This window comes from Stegostoma tigrinum, chromosome 7, assembly GCF_030684315.1.
Source record: "Stegostoma tigrinum isolate sSteTig4 chromosome 7, sSteTig4.hap1, whole genome shotgun sequence".
NCBI classification, from domain to species: domain Eukaryota; kingdom Metazoa; phylum Chordata; class Chondrichthyes; order Orectolobiformes; family Stegostomatidae; genus Stegostoma; species Stegostoma tigrinum.
In genome coordinates, this window is record NC_081360.1 from 105,068,252 (window position 1) to 105,082,256 (window position 14,005).

Sequence of the window (14,005 nt, forward strand, 5' to 3'; positions counted from 1 at the left end):
GGTACAGTCCCACACACACTGACTCTCACTGGGGTACAGTCGCACACACAGTGACTCTCACTGGGGTACAGTCCCACACACACTGACTCTCACTGGGGTACACTCCCACACACACTGACTGTCACTGGGGTACAGTCCCACACACACTGACTCTCACTGGGGGACAGTCCCACACACACTGACTCTCACTGGGGTACAGTCCCACACACACTGACTCTCACTGGGGTACACTCCCACACACACTGACTCTCACTGGGGTACAGTCCAACACACACTGACTCTCACTGGGGTACACTCCCACACACACTGAGTCTCACTGGGGTACAGTCCCACACACACTGACTCTCACTGGGATACAGTCCCACACACACTGACTCTCACTGGGGTACAGTCCCACACACACTGACTCTCACTGGGGTACCTTGCACATATAGATATTTCTCACTTGCTGAAAACTGGGTTTGTGCTAGGTATGTCAGTGTCCATCCTATTTACATAATTTTGCTTGTCAGTGGCATCTCTGAAACATTCTGGAAATGACTAGTTTTCCTGATTCTGTTCCCTTGCAGCTGAAATGTTACCACAAAAAATCCCAGAGCCCGAGCCGCGAAATTGTGTTCCGTGTCCAATTTCACACATGTGCCATCCATGATCTTGGTGTGGTTTTTGGCAAAGATGATCTGGATGATGCTTTTAAAGGTGATTTCTTGCTGTTTCTGACTTAAGGTTTTACAGTTTATGAAGGATAACAGAAATATTGATTGAAGCCTGTCCTATTCCCTCCGTCATGGTGATACTGCACACTTTGGTTCTTAATGTTTCGGGTCTGATCTTTTTGCTGTTCACTCCTTGTCAAGGTGAATCTTACAGTTCACAAGGTCAGGTCAACAGTGCAAGGAGAGATGTCAACATTCGACAGGAGGTGTTCTCTGTGATATCAGGAAAGGATGGGGTATACGGGGAGACAGTGAGGACTGTGAGATAAGGGGAGAGGGTGAGGATTGTGGGATATGGGCAGAGCGTGTGGATTGGGGAAATGGGGATAGGGTGAGGGTGGGGGATATGGAGAGAGGGTGAGGGTTGAGGCATATGGGGAGAGAATGAAGGTTGGGGGAATAAGGGGAGACGGTGAGGATTGGGGGATACGGAGAGAGGGTGAGGGTTGGGGGATATGGGGAGTGGGTGAGGTTTAGGGGATATGGGGAGTGGGTGAGGGTTGGGGGATATGGGGAGTGAGTGAGGTTTGGGGGATATGGAGAGTGGGTGAGGGTTGGGTGATTTGTGGAGATGGTGAGGGTTGGGTGATATGGGGAGTGGGTGAGGATTGGGTGATTTGTGGAGATGGTGAGGGTTGGGTGATAAGGGGAGTGGGTGAGCATTGGGTGATATGGGGAGTGGGTGAGGGTTGGGTGATATGGGGAGTGGGTGAGGTTTGGAGGATATGGAGAGTGGGTGAGGTTTTGGGATTATGGGGAGAGGGTGAGATTTGGGGGGTATGGGGAGTGGGTGAGGGTTGGGGGATAGAACATAGAACATTACAGCACAGTACAGGCCCTGTTGTGCCGACCTGTCATACCAATCTCAAGCCCATCTAACCTACACTATTCCATGTACGTCCATATGCTTGTCCAATGACGACTTAAATGTACCTAAAGTTGGCGAATCTACTACAGTTGCAGGAAAAGCGTTCCATTCCGTTACTACTCTCTGAGTAAAGAAACTACCTCTGACATCTGTCCTATATCTTTCACCCCTCAATTTAAAGCTATGCCTCCTCGTGCTCGCCGTCACCATCCTAGGAAAAAGGCTCTCCCTATCCACCCTATCTAACCCTCTGGTTATTTTATATGTTTCAATTAAGTCACCTCTCAACCTTCTTCTCTCTAATGAAAATATCCTCAAGTCCCTCAGCCTTTCCTCGTAAGACCTTCCCTCCATACCAGGCAACATCCCAGTAAATCTCCTCTGCACTCTTTCCAAAGCTTCCACATCCTTCTTATAATGCGGTGACCAAAACTGTAAGCAATACTCCAAGTGAGGCCACACCAGAGTTTTGTACAGCTTCACCATAACATCTTTGTTCCGGAACTCGATCCCTCTATTAATAAAAGCTAAAACACTGTATGCCTTCTTAACAGCCCTGTCAACCTGGGTGGCAACTTTCAAGGATCTGTGTACATGGACACCGAAAGGGTTATGGGGATTGGGTGATCTTTGGGGGATATGGGGAGAGGGTGAGGTTTGGGGGATATGGGGAGTGGGTGAGGCTTGGGGGATATGAAGAGTGGGTGAGGTTTGGGTCATATGAGGAGTGGGTGAGGTTTGTGGTGATTTGGGGAGTGGGTGAGTGTTGGGTGATATGGGGAGTGGGTAAGGTTTAGGGATATGGGGAGTGCGCAAGGTTTGGGTGATTTGTGGAGATGGTGAGGGTTGGGTAATTTGGGGAGTGGGTGACCATTGGGGGATATGCAGAGTGGGTGAGGGTTGGGTGACATGGGGAGTGGGCGAGGTTTGGGTGATTTGTGGAGAGGGTGAGGGTTGGGTGATTTGGGGAGTGGGTGAGCGTTGGGGGAATATAGGGAGTGGGTGAGGTTTGTGGGGATTTGAGGAGTGGGTGAGCTTTGGGTGAATTGGGCAGTGGGTGAGGATTGAGTGATATGGGAGTGGGTGAGGGTTGGGGGTTGGGGAGTGGATGAGGGTTGAGTGATATGGGAGTGGGTGAGGGTTGGGGGATTTGCGGAGTGGGTGAGGGTGGAGGGTTATAGGGATTGGGTGATCTTTGGGGGATATGGGGAGAGGGTGAGGTTTGGGGGATATGGGGAGTGGGTGAGGTTTGTGATGATTTGGGGAGTGGGTGAGCATTGGGGGACATCGGGAGTTTGTGGTGATTTGGGGAGTGGTTGAGGGGGGATATGGGGAGTTTGTGGTGATTTGGGGAGTGGTTGAGGGGGGATATGGGGAATTTGTGATGATTTGGGGAGTGGGTGAGCATTGCGGGATATGGGGAGTTTGTGATGATTTGGGGAGTGGGTGAGCATTGCGGGATATGGGGAGTTTGACTGTGTGGGACCTTTTTAATTTTTTTCACCCACGACCACAGAGAAAGTGGTGAAGGGAAATGAGTGAGGCGTTGAGCTGGAATGGTGCGGTCGCTTGTTGAGTGAGAATTAGAGGCGGGAGCTGATCAGTGCAGTTCTCCTGGTGTAAAAGCTGGGAATGTTTAACATAGGGCTGGAAAACTGCAGCTCCCCACACAACACTACCCCCCACCAACTCCCCCTACCCCACGCCCCCACCCGCCTTCCGGTCTACAGAAAATAATCTGCAGAGCTGTTGGCAGATCTGGTGCAGGTCTGTTTCATGTTTATTGCTGTTGAACTGGGGAAAGCCTGTGATCCTGAGCTGACCACATGAGAGTTGCGGTGTTTTTGTTGCCTGAGTCTGGGTAGCTTGTTGGGGCAGTGAAACATTGTGAGCCGTCAGAACAGGACTCACTGCTGGAGAAACACAAACTGAACCCTGGGGCCAGGGCTGGCCAACAAAGACCGCAGTGAGGGACAGACAGTCTCCCTGTGTGGACCCGTCTCTACATTCACGTCAGGAACGTCTCCACATTGTAACAAAGCACTTTCAATTAGTAATGTCAGCCCTGAACTGTTCACTATTTGATTGGTCAAACCCAAACTCCATATTCTATATTCCTCAGTGTAACAACACAACACACACTCACACTCAACACACAGTCACTCACATACACTCAATCACACTCAGCACACGCACACTCAAACACACACACTCATACACGCTCAATACACTCACACTATACACATTCAATGCACAATCACTCACACTCATACGCACTCAACACATACTCACACCCATACACACTCACTCATACAAATTCAACACACACACTCGCACTCAAACACTCTCATTCATAATCAAGACATACTCACTCACACCCACAATTAACACATACTTACACTCAACATTAATTCACACTTAACTACACCCACTCGTAATTATTCACACTCAAACATATTCAAAGAATAAAGAACAAAGAAAATTACAGCACAGGAACAGGCCCTTCGGCCCTCCAAGCCTGCGCCGATCAAGATCCTCTGTCTAACCTATCATCTATTTTCTAACGGTCTGTGTCCATTTGCTCCCTGCCCATCCATGTACCTGTCCAGATATATCTTAAAAGACGCTAACGTGTCTGCGTCTACCACCTCCGCTGGCAACACGTTCCAGGCACCCACCACCCTCTGCTTAAAGAACTTTCCACGCATATCTCCCTTAAACTTTCCTCCTCTCACTTTGAACTCATGACCCCTAGTAATTGAGTCCCCCACTCTGGGAAAAAGCATCTTGCTATCCACCCTGTCTATACCCCTCATGATTTTGTAGACCTCAATCAGGTCCCCCCTCAATCTCCGTCTTTCTAATGAAAATAATCCTAATCTACTCAACCTCTCTTCATAGCTAGCACCCTCCATACCAGGCAACACCCTGGTAAACCTCCTCTGCACCCTCTCCAAAGCATCCACATCCTTTTGGTAATGTGGAAACCAGAACTGTACACAGTACTCCAAATGTGGCCGAACCAAAGTCCTATACAACGGTAACATGACCTGCCAACTCTTGTACTCAATACCCCGTCCAATGAAGGAAAGCATGCCATATGCCTTCTTGACCACCCTATTGACCTGCGTTGCCACCTTCAGGAAACAATGGACCTGAACACCCAGATCTCTCTGTTCATCAATTTTCCCCAGGACTTTTCTATTTACTGTATAGTTCGCCCTTGAATTTGATCGTCCAAAATGCATCACCTCGCATTTGCCCGGATTGAACTCCATCTGCCATTTATCTGCCCAACTCTCCAGTCTATCTATATTCTGCTGTAATCTCTGACAGTCCCCTTCACTGTCTGCTACTCCACCAATCTTAGTGTCATCTGCAAACTTGCTGATCAGACCATCTACACCTTCCTCCAAATCATTTACATATATCACGAACAACAGTGGTCCCAGCACAGATCCCCATGGAACGCCACTGGTTACAGGTCTCCAATTTGAGGACCTTCCTTCCGTTACTAGTCTCTGTCTCCTGTTGCCCAGCCAGTTTTTTATCCATCTAGCTAGCACACTCTGGACCCCATGTGACTTCACTTTCTCCATCAGCCTGCCATGGGGAACCTTATCAAACGCCTTACTGAATTCCATGTATATGACACCTACAGCCTTTCCCTCATCAATCAACTTTGTCATGTCCTCAAAGAATTCTATTAAGTTGGTAAGACATGACCTTCCCTGCACAAAAGCATGTTGCCTATCACTGATAAGCCCATTTTCCTCCAAATGAGAATAGATCCTATCCCTCAGTATCTTCTCCAGTAGCTTCCCTACCACTGACGTCAGGCTCACCGGTCAATAATTAACTGGATTATCCCTGCTCCTTCTTAAACAAGGGGACAACATTAGCAAGTCTCCAATCCTCTGGGACCTCACCTGTGTCTAAGGACACTGCAAAGATATCTGTTAAGGCCCCGGCTATTTCCTCTCTCGCTTCCCTCAGAAACCTGGGATAGATACCATCCGGACCTGGGGACTTGTCCACCTTAATGTCTTTTAGGAAACCCAACACTTCCTCCTTCCTAATGTCAACTTGACCGAGAGTAAGCAAACATCTATCCCTAACCTCAACATCTGTCATGTCTGTCTCCTTGGTGAATATTCACTTCCGTTTAAAATATTAACTCACACTCAAATGCATTCATTCACACTCGTTCACACTCAACACAAACTCATTCATACTCACTCACTCAACACACTCACTCACTCAAATTGACTCACTCAATACACACTCACAGTCAAATGCATTATTCCCACTTAAAGAGAATTGCTCACACTCCGAAACACTCAAACATGTTAATTCACACTCACAGCAAACCAGTCACTCACACTAGCTCACACTCAACACACATTCAAAGACATACATTCCAACTCGCTCAATCAAACAACACCTGCTCAACCACACACGCGTGTGCGCGTGCGCACACACACACACACACAAACACACACACAAACACACACACACACACAACCATGCACACATAAGCTCACACACTCACTCACAGAGATACGACACCTTCTCTTGCTGCAAAACCCAACCAGCCAGGATTCCTAGATAATAAAATGTGAGGCTGGATGAACACAGCAGGCCAAGCAGCATCTCAGGAGCACAAAAGCTGACGTTTCAGGCCTGGACCCTTCATCAGAGCTCTGATGAAGGGTCTAGGCCCGAAACGTCAGCTTTTGTGCTCCTGAGATGCTGCTTGGCCTGCTGTGTTCATCCAGCCTCACATTTTATTATCTTGGATTCTCCAGCATCTGCAGTTCCCATTATCTCAGCCAGGATTCCTGGTGGGATTATGATGTCAGAGCAGGAATGTTCTCTCTGTGATAGTGATTCCCCTTTGATCCACACCAACACTGAATGCTAGCTGCTGCTCTCTGTCTCACTGTATCTCTAGCTCAGTGACAGTCTGCGCTGTTTTGGTGAGGGGGTGAGAAACTGTGACTAGATAGACCAAAGGTGAACAGTTGTCGATGTGTACGATTGCTTGTTGTCCCCTCGGCTCTATGCTTTGGCAATCAGCAGCAGTTGAAAGTCATTGCCATCTCATTACAATGCAGCTTTTTAATCCTCCCTCACAGATGACAGATTCCCCGAATATTCCAAGGTGGAATTCATCTTCTCCTTTGGCCCTGAGAAAATACAAGGTAAGCCTCATCCCTGGGTATTCCGGCACTGGCTACTGAACAGAGCAACTCATTCCCAGGACGTGGTCCATAAACAGCAGCAATGTTCACTAGCAGAGCTTGTCAATGCAGTAAATGAGCCGGGCAGTTGTCAGACAAAGATTGATACTGAGCGAAGGGGAAGCTAACAGGACAAGTGGTAGCAACTTCAGTACAGTAGGCAGATTTTAAGAAAGTTATTTGAGGAAAGAGAGAGAGAGATGGAGGGATACAGATCCAGATGGATGCAGGTGCAGCTACAGGTATGGGTGGGTTTGTGTATAGGTGTAGGCGAATATACATAAACAATATAGAACTGTGGTTGGAGTTATACATATACAGATGGATATAGTGGCTTGATCACACGAGCCAGAAAATCGAAGAAACAGACTCGGGAACATTCTATGATTTATCCTTTTGCCTTCAAGAAAATCCCATTGGCCAAAGAGTTTGTTTTAGTTTTCTCACACGATGCAGGTGTTTCTGGCCAGGTGGACATTTATTGTCCAGAGGGCAATAAGGGTCAACCCATTGTTGTGGGTCTGGAGTCACATCTAGGCCAGACCCGGTAAGGATGCTCCCTTCCTTAAAGGACATTAGATAACCAAATGGGTTTTGCTAATGATTAACGATGGTTTCACGGTGGGATCAGTGCAGCTGGTTTGGTGCAGATTTGATGGGCTGAAGGGCCTCTCCAGTGCTGTGTGAATCTATGCCTCTAACATGAGCTTGGGCCCCTAATTACCATAACAACTGCTGAGGGTAGAAAGCTAATGCCCAGAAACCTGAGATAACACAGTGTGGAGCTGGATGAACACGGCAGGCTAAACAGCATCAGGAGAGCAGGAAGACTGACGTTTCAGGCCTAGACCCTTCATCAGAAAAGGTCACATCTTTCTGAAGAGGAATCTAGACCCGAAACATCAGCTTTCCTGCTCCTCTGATGCTGCTTGGCCTGCTGTGTTCCTCCAGCTCCACACCTTGTTATGTCAGATTCTCCAGCATCTGCAGTTCCTACTCTCTCTGTCCATAAACCTGTTGCCTTTGTCTCCCTGAGGTATGTTTCTGTTTGTGGATTTGTGGATATTTTGAGAGAAAAGCAGTTTTATTGGTATATGTTAGCAATGATGGTATCTCTGTTGAGTTTATGAAGAAACTGGCCAATAGGTATTGTTTAATTTGACAATGGATATGGATGTACTGTATGTCTTAGTCACTGGAGAAGTTTATGTTATTGTGAATGACAGAGCAATGGGACCAGACTGAGAGGACTGTCCTCCAAACGCAGTCAGAATGCTTCAGAAATGGCCAAGCAAGTCACTCATCGATACCTGAGGGCAGCTCATCATCTCATTTTCAAGGGGCAGTTAGGAATGAGTAATAAAGACTGGCCCAGCCCGATACTCCTACACCCCATAAGTGATGCTCAAGGACAACTGAAATGACAGTGGGGGGAACTGGTGGTTCAGTCACACAGATAGTGAGGGGTGAGGCTGTGAAAACGGAGGTGTTTCCAAGCTGTGGGATAATAAAGGTCGGTGAAGACATGAGGCACAGAGTGAACGGGATGAGTTAGGATACAGGCAGGAGAGAATCAGATAACTATATGAATGCTGAGGAATGGGATGTTGTCTCTCTCTCTCTCTCTCTCTCTCTCTCACTGTAATTCTCTCCACTCTGTTATAGGGCAGGCAGGAAATTGGAGTTGAGGCCAAGGTGAGATCAGCAATGGAACAGGCAGGAGGGGTAGAATGGCCTACTCTGCCCCTAGTTCATATGCTGTTTCTGCCTTGCTTTCGGTTTCACTCCCTCTCTCTGCCTCCCTTTTTCTCTGTCTCCCCCTGTCTATCTCTCACTCTATCACTGTCTCTTTTTCTCTTCCCCCTTCTGTCTCCCTCCTTGGTTCTCCCAGTCTCTCTCTCTTGTACTATCTCTCTTTCCCCGTCTTATCTTTCTCACCTCCTTCTCTCTGCCTCACTCCTTTCGACTGATAACGCTCGTCATTTCTTTTTGAATAAAGATGCTGGAGCAGTTGGACTTTCAACAAGGTGAAAACAGGCCCTTTGGCTCCATACTGATCCTCCAAAGGGCTTGCCATCCAGACCCATTTCCACAACCACCCCCCCACCCCCACCCCACCCCACTGTATCCCTGCATTTCCCGTGGCTAACCCACCTACATCCCTGAACACTACAGGCAATTGCCCATGGCCAAGTCATCTAGGCTGCAAATCTTTGGGCTGTGGGAGGAAACTGGAGCAAACCCACACCAACACGGGGAGAATGTGCAAACTCCAGACAGTCGCCTGAGGGTGGAATTGAACCTGGGTCCCTGGTGCTATGAGGCTGCAGTGTTAACCACTGAGCCACCATGCTGTCTGACTGTTCGCCTGTGAATGAATCCTTGGATGTTTGACCACAGCATAGGTGCTATGATTTGTTACTTTATAAACTGCTGCAGTAATTATTTGAATAAATCTCAGAGGCCATGTCTGGGCTGAATGAGTCTCCAGTCATCTGCAGCCTGGTTTCATCCTGTTCCCCAGTGTTCCTGAGATGGTGTTATTCTTTTATAACATATGTTAACGTATATTATTTTGGGAGGGATAGCTGTGAGAGAGCAGAACATAAACCACTCTTTTTGATAGACATTTTGTTGTCATGTCAGCTACATGTAGACATGCACCTCCATCACACTAGCCTGGAGTCAGATCCCAAATTTCACACTGAAATGGGGTCCTTGGCAAAGGGAGCTGCTTTGTGGAATTCTGTATTCGATGGAATGTAATTTCTACAAGTTTTTGCCTGTCCCGGCATCATCACACTTTGCACCACCCACATGGGATGTGCTGACCAGGGGTTACAGGCAATCAGTTTGAATTTTTCAAGAGAACATTCCATCCTCTGCTCTGTCCTGTGTCTCTGCTGATGGGAAGTAGTTCGAATGGGACGGGTGATAGCTCAAAATACAGGGTTCAGGTTTGAGTGTTTTCACCCAAGGCAATATTTGCATTTTCTGAAGCAAATAAAATTGGAAATTTGCAATGTGGAAGGAAGCCATGCTGACCCCCACCATCCAGTTTCCTCTTACGTTCCGCCCTTGTCAATAGTCCTGTTGGGTGAGGGTGATTCAAGTCATAGTCACACAACATGGAAACAGACCATTCAGCCCAACCCCTCTGTGCCAACCAGGCTTCCTAAACTGAACTACTCCTATTTGCATGTAGTCACATGCAGGCCAGACCAGGTAAAGAAGGCAGTTTCCTTCCCTAAAGGGCATTAGTGACCAGATGGGTTTTTCCTGACAATCGACGATGGGTTCACAGTCATCATTAGATTCTTAATTCTAGATTTTTTTTATTGAAACCAAATTCCACCATCTACCATGGCAGGATTTGAACCCAGGCCCTCACTGAGTCCTGCCGAATCTTCACCTCTACAACCACACATCAACGAATACCAGTCACGTTTGGACATAGAGCAGTTTTTCCACCGCCTTCACCTCCACGCTCACTTCTTTAACCAGGAGCCTAACCCTCCCTCCACTGACCCCTTCACCGCTTCCAGCACAAGTCCTCCTCCTGGACACCACCCCCAGGCCTCCTACCCTCCCTCGACCTCTTCATCTCCAACTGCCGTCGAGACATTAACCGCCTCAACCTCCCCACCCCTCTCACCCACTCCAACCTCTCCCCTGCAGAACGGGCAGCCCTCCGCTCCAACCCCAACCTCAACATCAAACCCGCAGACAAGGGTGGCGCAGTGGTAGTATGGCGCACTGACCTCTACATCGCCGAGGCCAAACGCCAACTCTCCGACACCACCTCCGACCGTCCCCTTGATCATGATCCCACCCCCGAGCACCAAACCATCATCTCCAATACCATCCATGACCTCATCACCTCAGGGGACCTCCCATCCACAGCCTCCAACCTCATTGTTCCCCAACCCCACATGGCCCGTTTCTATCTCCTTCCCAAAATCCACAAACCTGCCTGCCCTGGTCGACCCATTGTCTCAGCCTGTTCCTGCCCCACCGAACTCATCTCCACCTATCTGGACTCCATTTTCTCCCCTTTGGCCCAGGAACTCCCTACCTACGAACGTGACACCACCCACGCCCTCCACCTCCTCCAGAACTTCGAATTCCCTGGTCCCCAACACCTCATTTTCACCATGGATGTCCAGTCCCTATACACCTGTATTCCTCATGCAGGTGGCCTCAAGACCCTCCGCTTCTTCCTGTCCCGCAGGCCCGACCAGTCCCCCTCCACCGACACCGTCATCTGCTGAGCCAAACTCGTCCTCACCCTCAACAACTTCTCTTTCGATTCCTTCCACTTCCTACAGACAAAGAGGGTGGCCATGGGCACCCGCATGGGCCCCAGCTATGCCTGCCTCTTTGTAGGTTACGTGGAACAGTCCCTCTTTCGCACCTACACAGGCCCCAAACCCCACCTCTTCCTCCGTTACATTGATGACTGTATTGGAGCCGCCTCTTGCTCCCAAGAGGAGCTCGAACAGTTCATCCACTTCACCAACACCTTCCACCCCAACCTTCAGTTCACCTGGGCCATCTCCAGCACATCCCTCACCTTCCTGGACCTCTCAGTCTCCATCTCAGGCAACCAGCTTGTAACTGATGTCCATTTCAAGCCCACCAACTCCCACAGCTACCTAGAATGCACCTCCTTCCACCCACCCTCCTACAAAAATTCCATGCCCTATTCCCAATTCCTCCGCCTCCGTCGCATCTGCTCCCAGGATGAGGCATTCCACTCCCGCACATCCCAGATGTCCAAGTTCTTCCGCAGTGGTTGAGAACGCCCTTGACCGCATCTCCCGCAACACATCCCTCACACCCCGCCCTCATCACAACAGCCCAAAGAGGATCCCCCTCGTTCTCACACACCACCCCACCAACCTCTGGATACAATGCATCATCCTCCGACACTTGCGCCATCTATAATCCGACCGCACCACCCAAGACATTTTTCCATCCCCAACCTTGTGTGCTTTCCAGAGAGACCACTCTTTCCGTGACTCCCTTGTTCGCTCCACACTGCTCTCCAACCCCACCACACCCGGCACCTTCCCCTGCAACCGCAGGAAATGCTACGCTTGCCCCCACACCTCCTCCCTCACCCCCATCCCAGGCCCCAGGATGGCTTTCCATATTAAGCAGAGGTTCACCTGCACATCTGCCAATGAAGTATACTGTATCCATTGTACCCGGTGTGGCTTCCTCTACATTGGGGAAACCAAGTGGAGGCTTGGGGACTGCTTTGCAGAACACCTCCGCTTGGTTCGCAACAAACAACTGCACCTCCCAGTTGCAAACCATTTCCACTCCCCCTCCCATTCTTTAGATGACATGTCCATCATGGGCCTCCTGCAGTGCCACAATGATGCCACCCGAAGGTTGCAGGAACAGCAACTCATATTCCGCTTGGGAACCCTGCAGCCCAATGGTACCAATGTGGATTTCACCAGCTTCAAAATCTCCCCTTCCCCCATCACATCCCAAAACCAGCCCAGTTCGTCCCCTCCCCTCACTGCATCAGACAACCAGCCCAGCTCATCCCCGCCCCCCACTGCATCCCAAAACCAGCCCAGCCTGTCTCTGCCTCCCTAATCTGTTCTTCCTCTCACCCATCCCTTCCTCCCACCTCAAGCCACACCTCCATTTCCTACCTACTAACCTCATCCCACCTCCTTGACCTGTCCGTCTTCCCTGGACTGACCTATCCCCTCCCTACCTCCCCACCTATAATCTCCTCTCGACCTATCTTCTTTTCTCTCCATCTTCGGTCTGCCTCCCCCTCTCTCCCTATTTATTCCAGAACCCTCACCCCATCCCCGTCTCTGATGAAGGGTCTGGGCCAGAAACGTCAGCTTTTGTGCTCCTGAGATGCTGCTGGGCCTGCTGTGTTCATCCAGCTCCACACTTTATAATGTTGGATTCTCCAGCATCTGCAGTTCCCATTATCTCCTCAGAACATTATGTGGGTCTCTGGATTAACAGTCCAGTGACAATACCACTAGGTCATTTCGTCCCCATATCCCGTATCTCTCTAAACATTTCCTATTCATGTACCTGTCTGAACATTGTAACTGTACCAGCCTCCACCCCTTCCTCCGGTAGCTCATTGCACACATGCACCACGCTCTGTGTGAAACAGTTACCCCTCAGGTCCCTTTTCAATCTTTCCCCCCTCACCTTAAACCTGTGCCCGTCCGGTTTTGATCTCCCCCCACCCTGGGGTAAAGACCGTTGCTATTTCCCTTACCTTGATCACCTCTTGATTTTGTAAACCTCTCTAAGGTCACCCCTTAACCTCCTACACTCCAGTGAATAAAAATACAGTGCCGCCAATCCAACCATTCATTATAACTCACATCCTCCAGCCCTGGCAGCATGCTTGTTAATCTTTCTTTCACCCATTCCAGTTTAGCAACATCCTTCTTCTAGCAGGGTGACCAGAATTGTACACAGTACTCCAGAATAGGCCTCACTACTGTCTTGTAATAGCTGTAACATGATATCCTAACTCCTATGCTCAATGCTCTGACTGATTATCTATTTTAAATGTACCAACCTTTCAGAATAGAAATTCCAGATCATCTGCAGCCTCTCAGTGAAACCATTTCTTCTTATATCCCCTCAAATCTCTCACTTTTACCCCAAATCAATGGCCCCTGTTTAGGGACAGCTCACTCAGAGGAGTAAGGCCTTCCTATCCGCTCTCAACCCCCCTAACACTTCAATTAAGTCTTCCCTCAGCCTCTCCTATTCCTCTCCCATTTCCATAACAACGTGGGATAAAGTTTGTTTTTACCTGGAGATTTTTTAAACACCTTAACACTTCCTCTCTCATTATTTGAATTCCATGGGAAATTTCCCACTCCTGCTGCCTGATTACAATCTCTCCCCTCCCTCTTGTTTATGGATACAGTATGATAAGGACAGAGCTTACCCAAAGCTCCTGATTAGATGCAAACCTTACTTGCAGTTATTCTCTTCCTGCTTACAAATAAGAAATATGGACTTTGCTTGGTTTTATTTGACGATCATTTTCATGCCTGTTCTTTGTTTTCTCATTTCCATTGAATGTTCTCCTTGGCATGGTTTATCCTCATGTGAGATCACTCTGAGACCTCGGGAGCTCCTCCTTCATGTTTCCGTTCCCTCCAATGAAA

The 14,005-nt window shown here is 48.8% G+C and overlaps 1 protein-coding gene across 9 annotated transcripts in view; it reads left to right on the forward strand.

The window, feature by feature from the left end:
- The window catches only part of tns1b (tensin 1b), a 571,744-nt gene that overhangs the window by 433,991 nt on the left and 123,748 nt on the right, over positions 1-14,005 (forward strand). For all 9 annotated transcript variants that reach the window (XM_059647607.1, XM_059647608.1, XM_059647610.1 and 6 more), the window contains 2 exons: positions 570-699; positions 6,723-6,788. In XM_059647607.1, coding sequence (XP_059503590.1) covers positions 570-699; positions 6,723-6,788 — 196 coding nt within the window. The remainder of the gene's footprint in view (positions 1-569; positions 700-6,722; positions 6,789-14,005) is intronic.